Below are 18,200 nucleotides of genomic sequence, written 5' to 3'. Positions count from 1 at the left end.
CCTGGCCGCGTTGCGGCCGGGCGGTCCTGGTGTGCTCGTGGAGGCGAGGCAAGGTGAGGGCCTGGGCGGTGGCTCGATGGTGTGTTGTGGTGTTCCCTTTCACAGGAGACAGTTGCTGCAATCCACAAAGCATGGGCTACATTAAAAAAATAGTGGAGAATAAAATACCAGGGATTTATGTTCTGTCTCTCAAGATTGGAAGCAACCTGATACAGGTAACTAACTCTGCTGTCGCTGGCATTTGTGCTTGGCAGGGCGGGGGCCAGTGTGTGGAACTGAAGGTGCAATAGTTATTGCAGTCTCTGTTATTAACATGGTTCCACAAGGATTTGTGTAGTGCTTTTTTCTTTTTTTTTTTTTTCTTTGTGAAGTAAACAGCTTTGACAGATAGAAACCAATAAGGTCTAGGTAATACCTGCAGAAAAGAACCAGGGGAAAACCAAATCCCTAGTCTAAATTGGATTAATATGCAAATCCACTGATTAGCACTCTCTCACCTCTCCAGGTATCACAAAGGCTGATAAGATACTATGCTAAAACAGAGCTTTATGCCTTGCTGCTCTTTTTGATTTATAGCCGTTTATTCACTGTAAATCAGTATAATAAGCACAGAGACTTCTGTATGTTTGTATTTTTTGACAGTTTTGTGTAGCCCTACGGAATTTCTTTAAATAGTCTCTCATGACAACGTGCAATGTATGCTGTTTTTTGCGACCTGGAAAAGATGGGTGAAGTTTGATTATTATTTTTTTTTTAATTTTATATATATATACACAAAATCTGAAAGAACTTGAATTATTGATAAGTTTGGGGAAATGTCACTGTTTTGTGTGAGACAGTTCTCTCAGGCAGAGTAGGAACAAAGACTTGGTGAGGGGAAGTCTCAAAACTTGAATTTCACTTCTCTCATATTGTGAAAGTTAAGGTCCTCTTCCAAAAGCAGAACTGTTAGCAGCCTATTTGCAGAGATTAAAATAGCGTGAACCATTGTAAAGGTACAAGTTACACATTCTCATCTGGCTAATCCATCAGGATATGGAGAACAGCTTCTTTATGAATGTGAACGATCAAGTGAGAGAGGTGTGCAGCCAACTCGCGAAGGACCCTCGCCTGAAAGGAGGCTACAACGCAATGGGCTTCTCCCAAGGAGGGCAGTTCCTGTAAGTTTACACTTCTGTTCCATTTCCAGTGATTTCTGTTGAGCTTTAGGTTCCGATTTAAAACTCTATTGAAATACTAAGAAGATGTAAATGGACAAACTCTTTCATAAAGGTAGGAGCAGTCCAAAGGAGGCAAGAACGTGTTTGTCTGTAGCCTTCCTCTACCAGGAAGGGTTAATTCCGTTTGCAAACGTTACCCAAGTGCCCAGAGCCCACGCAGTGGCAAGCTTAGAGCTGCCTGTGAACCAGCACCGGTGGCCTGGGCACGCTGAGCTCGGCTCCTTCGTCTTTCTCCACAGGAGGGCGGTGGCCCAGAGGTGTCCTTCTCCTCCCATGCTCAATTTGATCTCTGTTGGGGGACAGCACCAAGGTAGTGTGTTCTTAAGCTGTCACACCTCCTAACCATCTTGAAGGGTGGGGGGCTCTTGTTGGCAGGAGGAACAAAATCTTCCTAAAATCTGACTATTTTTTAATGAATTAAACTGTCCCTTTGTTCATGCCTGAATCTGGTGATGTGCTTTGGCCCAGTTGTTAGCTGACTCCATTATCTTCTGTCTTGGTCTTGTTTAACTGGCAATGAGAAGGGACCTTTGTAAGTAGACGACTAACTGGGTAGAATTCTTATATACTTCGGAAGCATTTAGGATTAGTTGTTTCAGGAGAAGAAATTTCTAACTACAGAGCAAAGCCTTTGTGAAAATAAACCTGGCTCACAAGGATATTTTACAGTTGGCATCTGGAAGGCTAAAGCCCCAAGGAAAGGGAGGTGATTTTTGCAGTAGATTAAAGAGGCAGTATGAAATGGAATTTAAAAGGTGTACAGTTAAGAGTTGGCTGGCAATGAATTTCAAATACTCTCCCCTGAGAAGTTCCATGGCTTGAGTCTGTATCTTTGTAGTGTAGAGGGAAGTCTTGTGGGGAACCATCCTGAGACCTCCTGGGAACACACCAGGCAAGCTGGACAGTATTCCACTTGTCTGCGTGCCCCGTTCTCCAGAGCAATACCCTCTGCTCAAGAACATCATCCATTATCTTTGTGTGTAATAGTGCCCAGGGGCGGGAGGGACTGTCTAATGAGATTGCAGGATTAAAGGCCGCCTGATTCCCTGGGTAATTCTTGCCACTGCTCTGTAAGAGGGTGGTTCTTTACCAGCCAGAGGGATTAAGGGATTTCAGTTTGGCTCACCGAGTTGTTACATGTCTCCATACCCCAGGCGTGTACGGCTTTCCACGCTGTCCTGGTGAGAGCTCCCGTATCTGTGACTGGATCCGAAAGACGCTGGATCTGGGCACCTACACGCAAGCTGTTCAAGAGCAGTGAGTATATTCATCAGGCTGCAACGACGGGGGCTGGGCCCATGTGAGAAGCTCTGGGTTTCCGGTCTGATCTTTGGTTTTTCTCTTCTCCAGCTTGGTACAAGCAGAGTATTGGCACGACCCTCTAAAGGAGGAGGACTACAGGAAAAACAGCATCTTTTTGGCTGACATAAATCAGGAGAGGGTAAGGCCCTGGTGGATGATTAATTGCTAGCAGGAGAGCGGAAGCCTTAGCAGTGAGTTCCTTCACGTTAGCTCTCCCTGGCAATAATTTTGCTGGAGTTTGAAGTGGAGCATTTTTTTGCCCTGCATCCCAGGAATATACAAAGTATTTTTGCTGGTAGATTTATGAATGAGACTTGTCCATGGCAGAGTAGTTCCCGTGTCACTGCACTCTCTTGGAGTGGTTGGTATAGATGTGCCACGTGCTCATCCACCCATCACCTTTCAAGTGGGCAAATCCTGTCCCTCCCCAGGGGAGGCCAACCTCCTCTTTACAGCCTGGAGATGAGGCTGAATGCCACGAGCACAGCCAAGAGAGGCTGTTGACAGAAGTGTGCACTCCTGCCTCCCAGGCTGGTGCTCTCCAGGATTTCCTTTGCAGGTGCAGGGCAAGTCAGAGCAGTCTCCCTGACCTGTCTCGGTGGACTTTCCAGTGACTTGGAGCTGTTCTCTGTTGCTTTCATCCAGGGTATCAATGAGACGTACAAGAAAAACCTGATGGCTCTGAAAAAGTTTGTGATGGTGAAATTTCTCAATGATACCATGGTCGACCCTCCGATTTCTGAGGTGAGGCGGGCAGGGCAGGACCTGCTTTTGGGCCGTGGTTTGGTTCTTACTTGCTCATTTCTGGTTTGTCCTTTGGTGGCACAACTTGAGGTTGGTGAGGAGTAGGCTGAGCACAACCACAGGCCTGATACTGCACTGTCTCCAGCAGAAGCTGGTGAAAGCCTCCTTATCTCCTGGGAGCCCTTCAGCAACTGTTTTCTCTGGTTTTATTCTGACAGTGGTTTGGGTTTTACAAAAGCGGCCAAGCCAAGGAGACCATTCCGCTGAGGGAGACCTCGCTGTACACAGAGGTACGTTCTGGTGGGGGCTGAGGGGTTTATGCTATTTCTACTCTATAGTGTCCCTGAGGAGCTCTAAACCCCACAGCTCTGCTCTGTTTGCCATCTCTGTCATCCTGGGGCATGCCCTCCTCTTGCCAGTAGCTGTTTGGGAAGGCATTTCTCTACACGCCAATTCTGGCAGTGGGAATTACAGTGGTGGTCTCACGCCTGGCTCAAGATCCCCTTCAGCAGTGTTTAATTAACTCTGCTCCTTTATGAACCCTTGTTGTAAGAGTCATCCAAAAGACCTTTTTCCCCCTCTATGAGGAGAAGCTTTGAAGAGCAGAGGTGGAACCTGCTTTAGCTGCAACAACAGTCTCTGACCATCAGTGCTTTTCTCTGTGCTGGATTCCGCAGCCGCTGCCAGCCTTTGGCCACGGCAGGGCAGGACCCCAGGTCATGCTTCTCTCTGCAGGATCGCCTGGGGCTGCAGGAGATGGACAAAGCGGGGAAGCTGGTGTTCCTGGGGGTGAAAGGAGATCACCTGCACTTCTCAGAAGAGTGGTTTTACAGTACTATCCTCCCCTTCCTCCAGTGAAGCTAAGGGGCGGCATGCTGCGAGGGCACTGGGGAGGGTCTACCCTGTAGTTAATGCAGCTACGACTGTGCAACAGCACTTTCTGCGTAACAGCCTGCGGGGATCTGGGGAAGGGGAAGAAGAGGGGGTTTAGCTCAGCAGTTCCACAGCGTGCAGAGGTGGTACCTGTTACACTGCAGTAGGAGACCGGGATTTGTCGGGATGTAATTACGCTCCAATATGGGTGAAATGAACCTTGCACTAACTGAAACGCTCCATCCTGCCCTGGTAAGTCTACTTCAGTTCTGGGAGCTGGGGCTGCGCCGGTCCCTTGGTGACAGCAAAACCATTAGCTGTGTGAGAGGTTTGTTTTCCCTGTTGCCTGTTCCTCGCAGGACACAACGGCAGTATTAACCGAAATGACTAGTGTTAGGAATGCTGCATCTCTTAAGGGGATCAGCAAGTAGACTTACATGGCTGTATGCAGAGGAAAGATAGTACAGCCTATCCTTCAAGATGGGGAAAAGGGCCAAATTTAGGGGTTTCTGGGGAAAAAGGAGGGGTTTGAATTAAATGGGTATTAACAGCTTGAACAGTTTTCAACTAATGGCTTGTTTTATGCACTTTTGTACAGCAACTGAAATCAATAAAGAACTTTAACCAAATAAAAAGTGAGATTTGACAGCTACTGACAAATTGATTTGAGGGGAGTGCAGGAAAGTCTGTACTTCCTCATGGGGAAAGCATTCAAAGCAGCTTATGCATTTTGTCCTACCTGAGGTCCTACACACCCCCAAAGAGTAAACAAGAGCCACTGTAATGAGCAAGTTGGCATTAACTTTATTCTATCTTCTGTATAATCTTAAGTACATAAGAAAGGTTTTTTCACAAGCCTCAGGAGAAGACGAGTACAAGTCACAGGACAGTCTCAAAATAAAAAAATTGCATATTTTTTTTTGTAAATTTTGTCCTAGAGAAAAAGAACATTGACACTTTACAGAGGAAATGCATTTAAGATATGCTTATGCCACCCGAGGCGTTGGAAAAATGAAGGTCAAAGCACGTGCAGCTCCCTTTATGGGTCAGTACAGTACTGTGTCTTGGATCCATCACTCTGCTCCAGGGCCCTGGAACAGAGGCTACAAGCTTCCACCGAAGTAAAGAGCCAAGCAACGGGGGAAAGGGGAGGCTGAGAGGACTCACTTGATGGGGAAGAGAGTGATGAACCGACATGATCCAACCCGGGTATTTACAATACTGCACTACTGACCCTGGAATGAAGGAGACCCTTCCTCTGCAGAAGGGGACAGGTTCAGAAGAACTGTCCTGGAAGACTGAACCTGAGTTCAGCTGCTCCGAGAAGGAAGCCCTGGGGCAAAGATTCCCTTGTGAGGGTGGAGGGCTTATGGAATAAGAGGGACTCAGCTCCGAGCTACCAGCCAGACTGCCGGGGGGGATAACCGCAGTTACGCCACTGCAGTCTTCCTGTGGCACTGGTTAATATAAAGCCTCCTGTCATGGCACAATCAGAAATACACTGAGCTAGTAGGAATGACGAAAGAGAAATGGGGGTGGAATGCTACGGCCCAGCTCCTCAGCCTTTGGTCCAACAAAGCCATTCCCATGTCCTGTAATGCCACCAACTAGTACATAGAGCTGGAACTGGCAGCTTCCAGGACCTTCTTGAGACATCTGCCATAGCAACTGGGTACTCTGGACCCTGACATAAACCATTATTTGTTAAAAAGGGGACAACATTCCTCTCTCACATGAACAGTTTGCTTAAAGGCAATACAAAAAAACCCCAAAACAACCGAACAACACTCTGAAAGCCAACTGCCAGTACTGGCTGTGAAGTTCACCGAAAATCTGACTTGATCAATTGGTGCAGTTAGATCAGACAAGGGGAGAAAAAAAATACACCTTCCTGCTAATAGATGTGGACGAAAACTGACCCGCCACCTACACCAAACCCCAGCCAGAGGTATTTCAGTGACGGCAGGTAGCTGTGTCTCTCGGGTAGAAGAGAAGCAGTTTGAGAGCAGAAAGGTACAAGAAATCTAAGAGAATCATCTGAAAGCAGATTTGTCCCACAGCAGGGCCAGGGGAGGGCATGAGCCTTGGAGCTTTTCGGCTTAGCCAGCAATTTCCGTCACAGTGGTAACCAACTTCTGACCATTCCACACTGTCTTGAACTGTTCTGGGACAGGGAATTCAGTCTGGAGGGTAAAAATAGAAATCTGTTGTCAAAAAACGGTTCATGACTGAGCCCAGTAACTACTCCCACTGCTTTAGGCATTTCTTTTCTTAGCTACATGCCACGTTCCCCCCTGTACCACAAATGCTGCCTGTTTGGCTCCCGAAAGATCCCAAGGAAGAAGAAACTCTCACAAAACAGCAAGTATCTCACTGTAAAGACAAACAACTTGATCTGCAGGTTTTAGCATCTGATCATCATTCACAACCTCTGGAGTCTGGAATTGTCCCTCCAGACCTCACTGTAACTGTGACATCCCCTGCAGGGCTCAAAACACAAATCCTGCCCTACATTACCCCAACCCCAAACAGACCACAATGGCTTCAAAACTTAACACTTACAAAGTCACCGCCCTCTGTGGGAATAAGGACGTTCATCTCTGAGGACTTGGCACTGACGATTTCGCAGTCTAGGGAGTTCTTGCTCAGATACACATGGCAACCGTCTGTCTTGTTGATGGAAATCGTTGGCACTTTACCCATTACCTAGCCGGGTGGCCAAAGCAGCAGTTAGAGGAGCATTAGCTTGAACTGGGCAATCACAATTTTCTTTTGTGCTTGCGTTCAAGGCAAGAGATTTGACTCCAACCCCGCCCCGCTCCCAGCTGCAGACACACTGGATTGAAGTAGTCCCACCTTTGGCAAAAATACTAAGTTATTTCTTGTTTTGATCTCTTTAGAACAAAACTACAGTGAACACTGGCAAATTGACCATCCCAAATCAGACACCAAAACAGGAATCAGGGTAGATTCTACTGCTGGCCTCCTCACAGAAACTAATCTTTTATCTAGAGCCCTGAAACAGAGCTTCAGTGAGGCAAATTTCAGCCCTTTCCCAAGGGTTGGGCAGGGTGAGCTGCAGAGCAGTAGGACAGATGGCGTTTCATGAATGTTCTCCACAGATGCACATTCCTGTTCTGGAAATACAGAACTCAAAGCAGCAGATGGCTACAGACACCCTGTTGTACAGCGCAGCAGTCACGCTCCAGGCAGAGAACAGGTCGCAGGCACTCACCTGCACTTTAACGTCCCTGCTGTTTATGATCTCTACGATGCCCACCACATCGTCGAACACCAGACCTAGCTTCTTACAGTTATCTGCAAAGAAAAGACAGAGTAGCTCACAGGAAAGTTTTGGAGATTCAACTTTCTGCAAACAGACCAGCACGTAGAAGCAGTTTCCAGGGTTTCTCCACTTACCGAGGGTGATGGAGTTGATCTTGCCTTTGATTTGGAGTGTACTATTTGTGCACTTGAAAACATACGCTACCTGCTTCAACTCTGTGTCACTGATTACCAGGTTAGTGGCATTCTCCTGGTTTTCCTGAAAAGGCAGGAATATTGCACTTTATTTTTGGAATGCAGACCAATGAATCCACGTGAACAGCAGGGCCATGCAGCCCCTTTAAAAGCAAACTGCATGTACCTTCAGGCAGGTGCCTCCTACAAGAAAGGTCTTCAGGAGACCCTCCTTCCCTGCTGCAAAGCTCCCATCCCTCCAACCCACTCATGCCGACGCCAGGCACTCACCACTCTCCACTTTTTGCCCTCTAATTCTAGCAATGCAGGTGCCTTTGGAGAGGTTTTGGGGGAGGGATTAGCATTACAGGCTGGTTTGGGAGCAGTGAAAGGTTTGGGTCCACTTCTCACAGGACCCCCTTGGTTCTTCAGTGCTGGATTCTTGTGGGTCTTCATGTCATCTGAAACATGTCTTAAGCCTGCAAGAGAAGTCAAACCTGAGCTCCATCTCTCCTCCAAGAATGCAGTTTCACAAACACCACACATCAGTGATTACAACAATCATTATATCGTGACATTTTTCAAAATGTAAATAAATTATCGAGACTGGGCTTAAGTTGAGCCCAAGCAGGAGTGACAGCAAGTGAAAGAGGGAGCAAGAAACACCTGACACAATATTGATGAGAACCCAAGATGTAGAACCAGAAGGCGCCAGCTCTTCCACTCTGCAGCTGGAAAAAGCCCTGAGCCAAGCACATCGCTTTTGTTTCACGTCTGGCCTGATACGCTTGCCAGGTAACACACAAAAGGGATGTTTTCTGCATATACGAACAGGTGCAAAATTGCACCTTGTGTACTTGAGGCATGCAGGCAACCAAAAGGCTCCCTCTCTCTGTTCCAGCCAGAAATTAATCTCTTGCTAACCTGAGGCTGAAAATTCTAAGTCAGACGCGCTTCTTTCGTCCCTGTGAACTGCCTCAGGGGTGCTTCTGGCTCCCAGCCTCATCCTCAGACAGATGGTCTTTTGTTACTGCAAGCATACTTCCGAAGCGGGTGTATTGCGAGACAGCAGCAAACCAAGGATTTGCGGCACAACAGTACTCTCGCTCGCGGCTGCCCTCCCTCTGCCACCTATTTCCACCTACCAGAGGTGATGCCTTCTCCCCGATTGATCTGGGCGAAGAGCGCGGAGCGGGAGGCAGAGTCATCTGTGCTGCAGCTCGTGGGGGCAGGAGCAGGTGGGGAAGGAGGGCCTGGTGGGGGAGGCGCAGCCCCGGCTGGGGGAGCGGATGGTGATTTAGCCCCTTCTGTGGCTACAGGACCCTGTAAGAGACAAGCAAGAGGAAAGGCAATTGCACAAGGTCCATATCTGCTGCAATAATCACGAAATACTCATCTAAGAGGCTCCAGTGGAGGTAGCCAGCGCTTACCGTTTTGCTCCAAGTCAGCCCTGTGGTGTGATACTCTTTGATATAGGCCTGCAGCTCTGTCCAGATACTCAGATAAGCTTTCACCCAGTCCACTTGCTTCTTATCGCTGAGGACACAAGGAGATCATGAGGAGCGAGCAGGTGCATTTGCCATTAAAACCTAAGGACTACAAACAGTCCTTTACATCTCTCCACCTCTCAGCCTACAGGCAGGACGCAGCTGGACCAGCACAGCAGCCTTGCACCTCCAGCACTGCGTTCTAGCTCCAGTATTAATCTTGCACCTGCAGGCAGAAGGCCACAGGCCTGGTCTGCACTGTAACCCATTTTAATTGAGGAGTCTGGTACTTCCAACAAGACCCATTCCTGAGACACAACGTGCTGCCCTGGGAAACATTCAGCCACCAGATGATGCTGAGACAAGAGCAGCAATACACTTGCTACCAGAGATTCCAGCTGCAACAAGAATGCGAGGAATCTTGTCCCTAAGGATCAGGAAAGAATAGCTAAGTAAGGCTTTATAAAGATACCCTGCCTTTAAAGACCAAGGCAGCTATGGTTGGATACTGGAGCAGGACGCAGCTGGACCAGCACAGCAGCCTTGCACCTCCAGCACTGCGTTCTAGCTCCAGTATTAATCTTGCACCTGCAGGCAGAAGGCCACAGGCCTGGTCTGCACTGTAACCCATTTTAATTGAGGAGTCTGGTACTTCCAACAAGACCCATTCCTGAGACACAACGTGCTGCCCTGGGAAACATTCAGCCACCAGATGATGCTGAGACAAGAGCAGCAATACACTTGCTACCAGAGATTCTGCTGCAACAAGAATGCGAGGAATCTTGTCCCTAAGGATCAGGAAAGAACAGCTAAGTAAGGCTTTATAAAGGTACCCTGCCTTTAAAGACCAAGGCAGCTATGGTTGGATACTGGAGTAGCCCCTACACACCCAGTTAGCTGTGTTTAATTACATATTTAAGAGAGAAGGTGAACTTACACATCCTTGTACTCCTTGAGGATCCGGTTGGTATAAAACATGGCAGCATCGGTCATTTCCTTCACATAAGGACCAGGCTTTGGAGCCTTAAGAAGAAAGAACACATTGGCATGGAACAGCTGACCAGGGAGCCAGACTTTTCCCACCAGCCCAAGGAAACCACTTCCCACTGGAGTTCTTACCATGGCCACCCAGCCCAGGGCTGGGATGCTCTCGCTGACCGCTGATAAGTGATTGAACAGTTTGCTACCACGGTTCTTCTCCCTGAAATTCTGCACCACCTGGATTTGCTCTGAAATCGGTTTCAGAAGCGATGAAAATGCGTTCTGCAGGACAAGAGGGACGATAACAGTGAAGAACATTAGTATTGCTCTGGAATGGCTGCACATCTTCATGGGCAGCTCTGCTGAGATGATGGTCACTTGGAGGAAGATTCCAACTGGCACAAGTTACTGCTACAGCTCCTGTCCAGGCTTGACCCTCCCTGCGAGCTGAGCTCGGTCCCACAGCCTAGCTCCTCCGGGGCTGAAGTCATAGCTCCCAACTGGATTGGTACTATGGGAGTACGCCAAGAACTGTGACTCATGTTCAATCCAAGAGACACTGACAAAGCTTGTTAGTAACAAAGACAGAAATAGCATTTGCCTTTCCTGGATTCTTTTGTTCCAAGACAGTTTGTCAAATTTTTTCCTCTCCTTTATAAACCCTCAGAGAAAGGGGGTGCTAAGCAGGTTTTCGCAGTTTGGGATCTACAGCCTGCATTGCAATTGGAGTCGCAGCAAATTCTTAACTCACCCTATCAAGCTGGACTTCTGGATTCAGGTTACTTCTCAAGTCAATCCAAGCCCTTAATATTTGGATGATAAAAATCGTTTCTGTCTGTTGTTTGCTTGGAATGCTGACCCAAAGTGCTTAGAAGTCTTCTGAGGTGAAAGCAGAGCAGCCAATCAAACAGTTCCAGAGATGCCTCTTAGGCAACTTTTCCTTCCTCTAAGATCAGAAATTCTCCTGCTGGTGGCAGCAGTGAGGGACAAATTTGGGCAAAACTTGCTTTTCAAAGCCTTGGCATTTCCTTCTGCTATCCCTTCCTCTAGAAGAAAACAGAGCAGTTCCAAGGCTGACCAGCCAGGCTACGCTTCCAGAAGCTCCAGCCTGGTGCCGCTGTCAGGTAACAGGATGGGGAAATTCTTCACCACAGGTAATGAGAGTTCATACATTTTGCATTTTAAACTGGCTTCTCCAGAACTGACTAGAGTCCTGCAAGACAACCTGCACAAAGACCTACACTAGATTAAGGTTGCTGTTTGTTCATAATCCTTTATTTAAATAATGTGTCAGTGGAAATTGTAAGCAGATTCTCAGACTAGAGGCTATGCAGAGGAAGCCTGAGGAAAGATAAACAACCCTCCAATGCTGAGTTTGGGGAAAAAAAATGCAGATATATTTTGCAGTGAATAGGAAAGTAGCACAGAAATGCAGCTAGCACAATGTAACAGTAGAAGCCATGACTGAGCCAGATAATAACTGCAAAGAAAAGCAAGGGGGGATCCTGTTGCTCAGGAAAAACAGTTCTCAGCAGGGAAAAGCCAATGCATTCAGGATCAGATTCACAGTCACACATCCCGCTGAGAAGCAGCAGCCTAGGGTAAAGTGTTAAATTACTTGCTAAGGACAAATCAATCCTAAAAGCCTAGCTATTATTCAGAGGCCATTCAATAGAGACAAGTGTCTGTTATACTTCAGAAGGAGCTTAATGCCTGAAAGTCTATAAGCATCACATAATGAAAAGCGCACTCTACGCAAATCCCACTGTGGCTCCTGTCTCAGACAAGTTCCTGTCTGCAGGTTGCAGCTGAGGGAACAGTGATTGTGCAGTGCTGGTGCCAGGTGAAACTCGAGACAGACGCTGTGAGATGACACTCACAAGCTGCTCTGACAGCTACAGAAAACCTGTTGCTGTGACTGGAAAATGCCAGTTCTGCAGCTCTAAGAATCACTGTCCGGAATTCTGCCCAGTATGGGCTGAGCACCCGCAACAGTTCACGCTTTCAGCAAGTGCCACTTCATGGGTGCAAGTGTCTCCAGTCCTCATCTGGTTCCTCTTTTGGAGCAACTCTAATGGCCTAGATTCCCCTACACTCGCAGCCATCCCTGACTCTGAGGTAAGGGCGTACAAGGTTTCTTATAAGTGATTTCCCAGACTTACCTCTGATGGCTGCTGATGTTGAGATGCCATCACCAGAAGAGCCCTCTCACTCATCAAGCCCGCATGAACCATCTCAGCCTAAGAACAGAGAGAACCATGAGGGAGCTTCCTTTGTACCCAGCGTAACACTGTCATTCAAGCTCCCGCTGCCCACAGTTCCTAGTCTATAAGAAAGCAGCGATGCTGATCTCAAAGCATGTATTCTTGGAAACACCAATTCTCAGAGAAAACTTACAAGAGTGTAGCAGCTCTTGGGCTGGGTAGTTTACAGGCCTCCTAAAGGCACGCGCCCAAGTCTGTAAAGAGAGCCAGGCACCTAACTAACAAAGATTTCAACAAGGTTTGATTCATAGTGTGTGTAGGTGGCAATCTGCTGGAGGTTATCTGGGCATCTGCATCTGTTTTGAATCCTCAGGGATTACAAACATCCTAGAATACGGTGCTAAAGGAATGCAAACACTGACAGCAAACTTGGCCTTTAACAGCCCCGAAGAACAAGCAGCATCAATTTAGAGTGGAGGGAGAACATGGGTCCTTACATGCTTCTGCACATCCCCGCCGACTTCTTTGCTGATCTTGATGTATTCAGCTACCGGGCCAGCCAGAAGGGCATCGAAAGCCTGCACGTACTGAGCCACTCCTGCAGAGAAGGAACCAGAGCACAGCTATCACCGAGAGGCACCGGGTGGGCTCCTGGACTGGGAGCACTCACGCAAGCACACTGCACTCCTGCGCCGCACCTCCCACCCACCCACTCCACACTCAACCTTCCCCCCAGCTCACGCTGACCGAACGCAGGAGGCCAGCCCGGCGCACGCAGCTGAACGCAGACGAGGGAAGCACTGCAGCCACAGGAAGCCCTTATCTTAGCAAGATGGTAACCGCAGGCCTCTCTGCGTTTGCGCAGTATCTGCTGCAAAACTCACTTCCCCTCTGTGCACAGGCAGTTCACCTAACAGCCCTTTGCATGCCCTGCACGAGCACCGTCCCCTCTGCAACAGCCACTGCTCGTGTCCGACACTGCCGCGCTGCCCGGCTGACGCTTCAGCCCAGGGACTCCCATGGGGCGACACTGCTGGGGAGGTGCTTTGGGCCTTACCTTTGGAAGAGCCATCTCCACACATGCCAGGTCCTTGGCACACCGTCTCCAGGCGCTCCACAGCCTTCTCCAACCGTTCAACCAGTCTTTCCATATCTGCTGCTGTCCACAACCTGCACAGACAGAACACAATTATTTGCGTCCTCTGACAGTATGAAACTTGTACGCCAGACACTGAAGAGGGCTTATCAGCTGTCTGGTACAAGCTCTACCAGTTCCAGAAGAATAATTTCTACCTAGCTCTGCAGCTTGATGATGGGCAGCAGGGTACCCTCGGATTAGCAGGGACATTCGGATTATGCAATAGCCACGCACACAACCACTTTTTATTGCCACAGTCGCTCCTTAATGGCCACATAGTCTTATTCCATTGTAAGGACTTCTTACAGATATAAGTATACTAAAACTTACATCTTCTAACCTTGTGTTGACAGCACTCAATAAAACAAAGGTCTGCACCGAATCTCACTGCAGTCAGTTCTTGGCCAAAGTCCCAGCTGTGACCATACAGCAAATCAAGTACAACTGCTTCGCTGGAAGTTCACACACTTCAGGTTAGAACTCGTGGCTTTGATTCTGCAAATGCATCCGCAAGGACGTCCCGGAGTCTTGAATTCCTCCAAGGAGCATCTACAACTCCAGCACCACTACAGCACAGAGCATCAGCGTGCAAAACGAGCCACCCTGGCACACACTAAGATGAGCAGCTGCACAAGCTCCGAAGGCATAGCTGCTTCCACAACAATGCGCCCCTGTTCATCCTCTCCCTCTACAGGCTTTGGTATCTGAACTGCAGAATCTACTCCGCAAGCACTGCACAGGAAGGCGATTTAGGCACATAAGTCATTTGAAGTGTCTCATCTGGAAAAGTCTTAAGTGTCATATAAACTTTCCATTAATTACTGCTTTGCAGAGACTCTGCACCAAGGAGCAAGACAAGTCACGCTCCAAGCACACTAATGCACAGGGAATGCAGGCAGGGAGTAGCAAGTCACCAACTGCATTTTTATCTTATCACTACTCATCAAAAGATTTTACAATGCGAATTGCAATTACAGCCTGGACACAGCTTCCCTCTTATTGCAACAGCCTGCAAGAACTCAAAACCCTGCCTGAAGGAGAACGTCCTTCCCAGCGCATTCCCCAGCATACCCAAAAAGGAAGAGAGGGTTTACTCAGCCGCATCGACGAACTGATACTACATCTCCCTCAGAAACGAAACCTGAAGTTCTAATTAGGGTTTTGCTTTTGCTCACAAGCCTTCTCAGCCCTGCTCCAAAGTGCACGTTTTCACCCAATTTCCAGAGGATGTGGGGCAGATCCAGCATTAGTCACACGCAGCACTGATGTCACAAGACAAATAAGGCCATTTTCTACCCCTCTTTCGGCTGCTTGCATCAGGAGAAGCAGCACTGATGGAGGAGGGGGGCAGGGGAGAGGCCACCCCCCTTCCAAGAGGAAGAGAGCGGTTTCCTCCTCTGTGCAAGAGTGAGCCGGAGGAGATACTGTGCACAAAACGCGACAGCAGTGACTGGATGGCTTCCAGATACAAAAAACTTCAGAAAGGCTGAAACTCGTGGGCGGTCACCCATATAATCAACAGTAATGAATACCTCTTTTTTTATTCTCTCCAATGTAAAAATCCTGACCACAGGATCGTCAGCGCTCTGCTGCAGCCGAGGACGATGCATCCAGAATGGGGCTCACGTCTTCAAGTGGGAGCGCAGCCAAGAGCAGGGCTCTGCCTCCCCCGCTCTCAGCACACTAAAAGAAGGGTGTTTTTTTCCCCAAAAGAGCCACCTGTTAAGGAAACTCTTCTAGGCTTCAAGAGGGCGGCAAGACAGAGGGCTGTAACGCAGGGGTTTCAGGAAGGACACCAGGTTTACAGAGCGCTGGGCAGACAAAGCTGCTGTTCTGCACCACTGATCCCCACCACATTCCACGCGAGGCTCTAATCTGATCAGCCCCATTACCGAGTTGCAAACCGCATTTCAAATCAGGATTACAAACCAGAAAGTACAGATGGAAAGCTGCTTCTGACCCCCAGCAATAAAACATGCTGTTGCGAGGAGCATATCGCACCAGTTCTAGATACGCTGTCGGGATTCATGTCCTTTAACAAGAAAGTGTTCCTCGAGACTCAGATTCCCTCCAGTCTCGTTGCCGTTTGACACGTCCTTCCTGGGCCTCAGTGGGTTTCCCTGACAGAAGCCATAAACTCACCGTGCTCGATACCAGCTTTGTAAACCTAGCGCTATCTGGCAGAGGGTGAACTCATTTTAATTTCTGTTTAATGGGCAGCATTAGGACGACTCGCAGCATAAGTAACTCGGTAAAGTGGCAGCAAAATCAGAACGAAGTGCAGGGAGCACAAAGTCCTACAGCAGGTACCTATATCTCAGTCACTCCTCGCTAAAGCTATCTTGACTCACCCTTACTATGCTCTTTCCCCTGTGGATGCAGCTCTTTCTGCTATCTACATACCCATCCAGAATGAAATTAAAAGACTTAGTTGTAACTACCATCAACAGCCAAAGTCTGCAATCCAGAGAGATTAGTGTTTAGCAAGGAAGGAAAAAAAAAAAAATTAAAAATATCACAAAGTGGACCTGCTTGGGCTCTATCTAAGTAGTGTTTTGTCTATTAATCACTCTGAACGCAGAATAATTTATCAGTAAGTAACAAACTAACTTCACAGATCTCCGTAATAAAATAGGATCTCATTTGACTTCTTTAAAGAGGAAGCCGAGACACACAGATCATTGGAGAGTCTTTTTTGTTCAGCGCATTGTCCCGTGCTCAGGAGGAACGCGAAAGGCTTTCACGCTACGCCGTGCAGCGGGGGGTTAGAGCTGTCCAGCTGACAGAAGCAGAGTTGAGATGAAGCTCTCCCTTTTGGGACTATAATGCAGGATTTAAATCTAGGTCTTGTTTAAATTCAATTGAACTTTGATTACCAATGGAGCAGAAGCTATGGACTCGCAGCAAACACACATTTCACCCTGGGCCAGATAGTCCATTCATTTTCATAGCACATTTGGTTAAACCATTAACGAGCCTTTATTTCCATCAAAGCTTGGGAACATGGTTTTGAACACGCTGTACAGCACACAGGCTTTCATCTACATCTAGACTGTTTTGATATACTGAGCAGAGCAATAAAGGGAAGGGATTTTATTTGTAAAAACATGAGCTATTCCAAAGCCAATCCTGTACAACACCACAGTGAGAGGAGTTTCCTGTTTGGAGAATATCGAGGAGTCGGCATGTCCCAGCCAAAGGCCAGTCCTCAGAGGAGTGAGCAGGTTCTCATAAAACCAGTATAAATGAAATTCTTCCTGTTGCCTGAGACAGCACACTAACCTGAGTCCTCATTTAGACATTCTGGAAGACACAAATGTTAGTTTTATAGCCAAAGCAAGTCAAACCTACGCCTCTGTTCAGATTCAGCTGTTGTGAAGGCCGACAAACTGCTGTCAGCAACACGAAATTTGCATCAGCTACTTCCTGTTTCTACAGGCGAAAGGGATAAAGATGGGACAACTAAATTAAGAACATACCACAGTTTATTTCTGAACTGACACTGGAATATCTCAGGGGATCAGCTACCAGATGATAGATGATTTCCAACATTTAGATCTTCCAAAAGCCCAAAGAATAATTTTTTTTTTTTTTAAGCAGTTCAGCTCATCAAGTAAGGAACTGTGTGAAGCAAGACAGGACTCAAATGCCCGATTTCAGTCAGTTGTCAGGACCAGCCACGAACACAAGACAGCTATTGCTACTCCCAGCAGCTGCCAAGACAGAGATCTCTGCTGTTTATAGTACAACAATACTTGTTGACATTGCTCCAGAACCCGTGGTGTCTACTTCTGGTATTTCAGATCTACTTTATTTAGAAAACTAAAAGCGCTTAAAATAAATAAAATAAAAATCCATCTGGACCCTACTTAAGCTCTCTCAAATAACAAATCTTACTGAAGTCTTTAAAAATTTTATTTGGCATTTTAAGTCAAGCACTAAGGATCACTTCGCTCCGCACTAGAGCGAGCGCAAGGACTCCTTGTTCATCACAATTATGCGAAATAGGAGATTTGCACTTGCCAGACACTGTTGCTACGCTCCCCTCATTTCCATTCCCCGTCAGGGCGATGAATCCACCAGGGAAGTAACAGAGGATCTCAGATCTAAGCTAAATTGGCTACAGTACCAAGCTCCATATCAGGAATTCAGAGCATTGAACCTCGTCAGCATCCCTCCTGAGCTGTGCCTGCTCAAGCAGAGGCTGCTTGGCTGAACTTTGTTACATGAATAATAGGGGGTATTTTTGGCTTTCAGAAAGCTCAGCAATATTCCGGGGACACAAGGATCGCCTCAGGAAGAGAAAGGGAGTACCGCAGTTTCTCGAGGTCACCGATTCCTGGTTTTTCAGCGACGTGCATCTACAGCCCAGGTCTTGGGGAATTCCAGAACCTGATGTGACCTGACGCATGAAATGCCCATATTGTTTGGTTTTTGGTTTTTTTTTCATTTCACTTTCACAAAATCCAAAGCAATCAATTACACATTTATCCCACCCTAATCACCACCAAAACGCAAAAGAGAAGTCAGCAACAGGCTAAAGCCACGAGCTACCCCTGGCCCAGCGAGACGGAGAGAGAATCTGCCAGCGGGAAGCACAAACTACACAAATATCTTCGCTTGAGGCTGCGGCAAGTCAGTCCTGTGGCGGAAAGGTAGATATGTCACCTGGGCACACACACCCCTCCCTGTGTGAGTCACCCAGGCGCTGCCCGCCCCGGGAACCTACCGGCCCCGGGAACCTACCGGCCCCTCCGCTCACCCCACCACCGGGGAGCGGGGGCTCCTGTGC

At 47.8% G+C, this 18,200-nt stretch overlaps 2 protein-coding genes across 2 annotated transcripts in view; one reads left to right on the top strand and one right to left on the bottom strand.

The window, feature by feature from the left end:
• PPT1 (palmitoyl-protein thioesterase 1) overlaps positions 1 to 4,270 on the top strand; it is a 5,168-nt gene extending 898 nt beyond the window's left edge. Inside the window, exons 2-9 of the mRNA XM_009882798.1 lie at positions 106 to 215; positions 1,033 to 1,160; positions 1,460 to 1,530; positions 2,375 to 2,477; positions 2,571 to 2,661; positions 3,168 to 3,266; positions 3,485 to 3,556; positions 4,002 to 4,270. Of these exons, the coding sequence (XP_009881100.1) occupies positions 106 to 215; positions 1,033 to 1,160; positions 1,460 to 1,530; positions 2,375 to 2,477; positions 2,571 to 2,661; positions 3,168 to 3,266; positions 3,485 to 3,556; positions 4,002 to 4,124 (797 nt within the window). The 3' untranslated portion in view covers positions 4,125 to 4,270. The remainder of the gene's footprint in view (positions 1 to 105; positions 216 to 1,032; positions 1,161 to 1,459; positions 1,531 to 2,374; positions 2,478 to 2,570; positions 2,662 to 3,167; positions 3,267 to 3,484; positions 3,557 to 4,001) is intronic.
• A 1,485-nt stretch (positions 4,271 to 5,755) lies between these two features.
• CAP1 (CAP, adenylate cyclase-associated protein 1 (yeast)) lies at positions 5,756 to 13,435 on the bottom strand. The gene is made up of 12 exons (XM_009882771.1): positions 13,328 to 13,435; positions 12,768 to 12,868; positions 12,229 to 12,306; positions 10,205 to 10,348; positions 10,023 to 10,108; positions 9,029 to 9,134; positions 8,744 to 8,921; positions 7,890 to 8,077; positions 7,560 to 7,683; positions 7,375 to 7,457; positions 6,702 to 6,845; positions 5,756 to 6,322 (listed from the first exon to the last, which is right to left on the bottom strand). Exons 1-12 carry the CDS (start codon positions 13,419 to 13,421, stop codon positions 6,239 to 6,241), a joined length of 1,410 nt encoding a protein of 469 aa, XP_009881073.1. The 5' UTR covers positions 13,422 to 13,435; the 3' UTR covers positions 5,756 to 6,238.
• Positions 13,436 to 18,200: the final 4,765 nt, after the last annotated feature.

This window comes from Charadrius vociferus, unplaced genomic scaffold, assembly GCF_000708025.1.
Source record: "Charadrius vociferus isolate BGI_N301 unplaced genomic scaffold, ASM70802v2 scaffold783, whole genome shotgun sequence".
Classification (NCBI taxonomy): domain Eukaryota; kingdom Metazoa; phylum Chordata; class Aves; order Charadriiformes; family Charadriidae; genus Charadrius; species Charadrius vociferus.
This window is presented reverse-complemented; position numbering and strand designations above follow the sequence as displayed.

Excerpts from the sequence above, each read along its gene's own strand:
- CAP1 (XM_009882771.1), bottom strand. The coding sequence starts at position 13,421 with ATGGAAAGACTGGTTGAACGGTTGGAGAAGGCTGTGGAGCGCCTGGAG. Across the intron at positions 12,869-13,327 it reads TGGAGATGGCTCTTCCAAAG|GAGTGGCTCAGTACGTGCAG; the intron begins GTAAGGCCCAAA and ends CCTTCTCTGCAG. Across the intron at positions 10,109-10,204 it reads CCCTGGGCTGGGTGGCCATG|GCTCCAAAGCCTGGTCCTTA; the intron begins GTAAGAACTCCA and ends TTTCTTCTTAAG.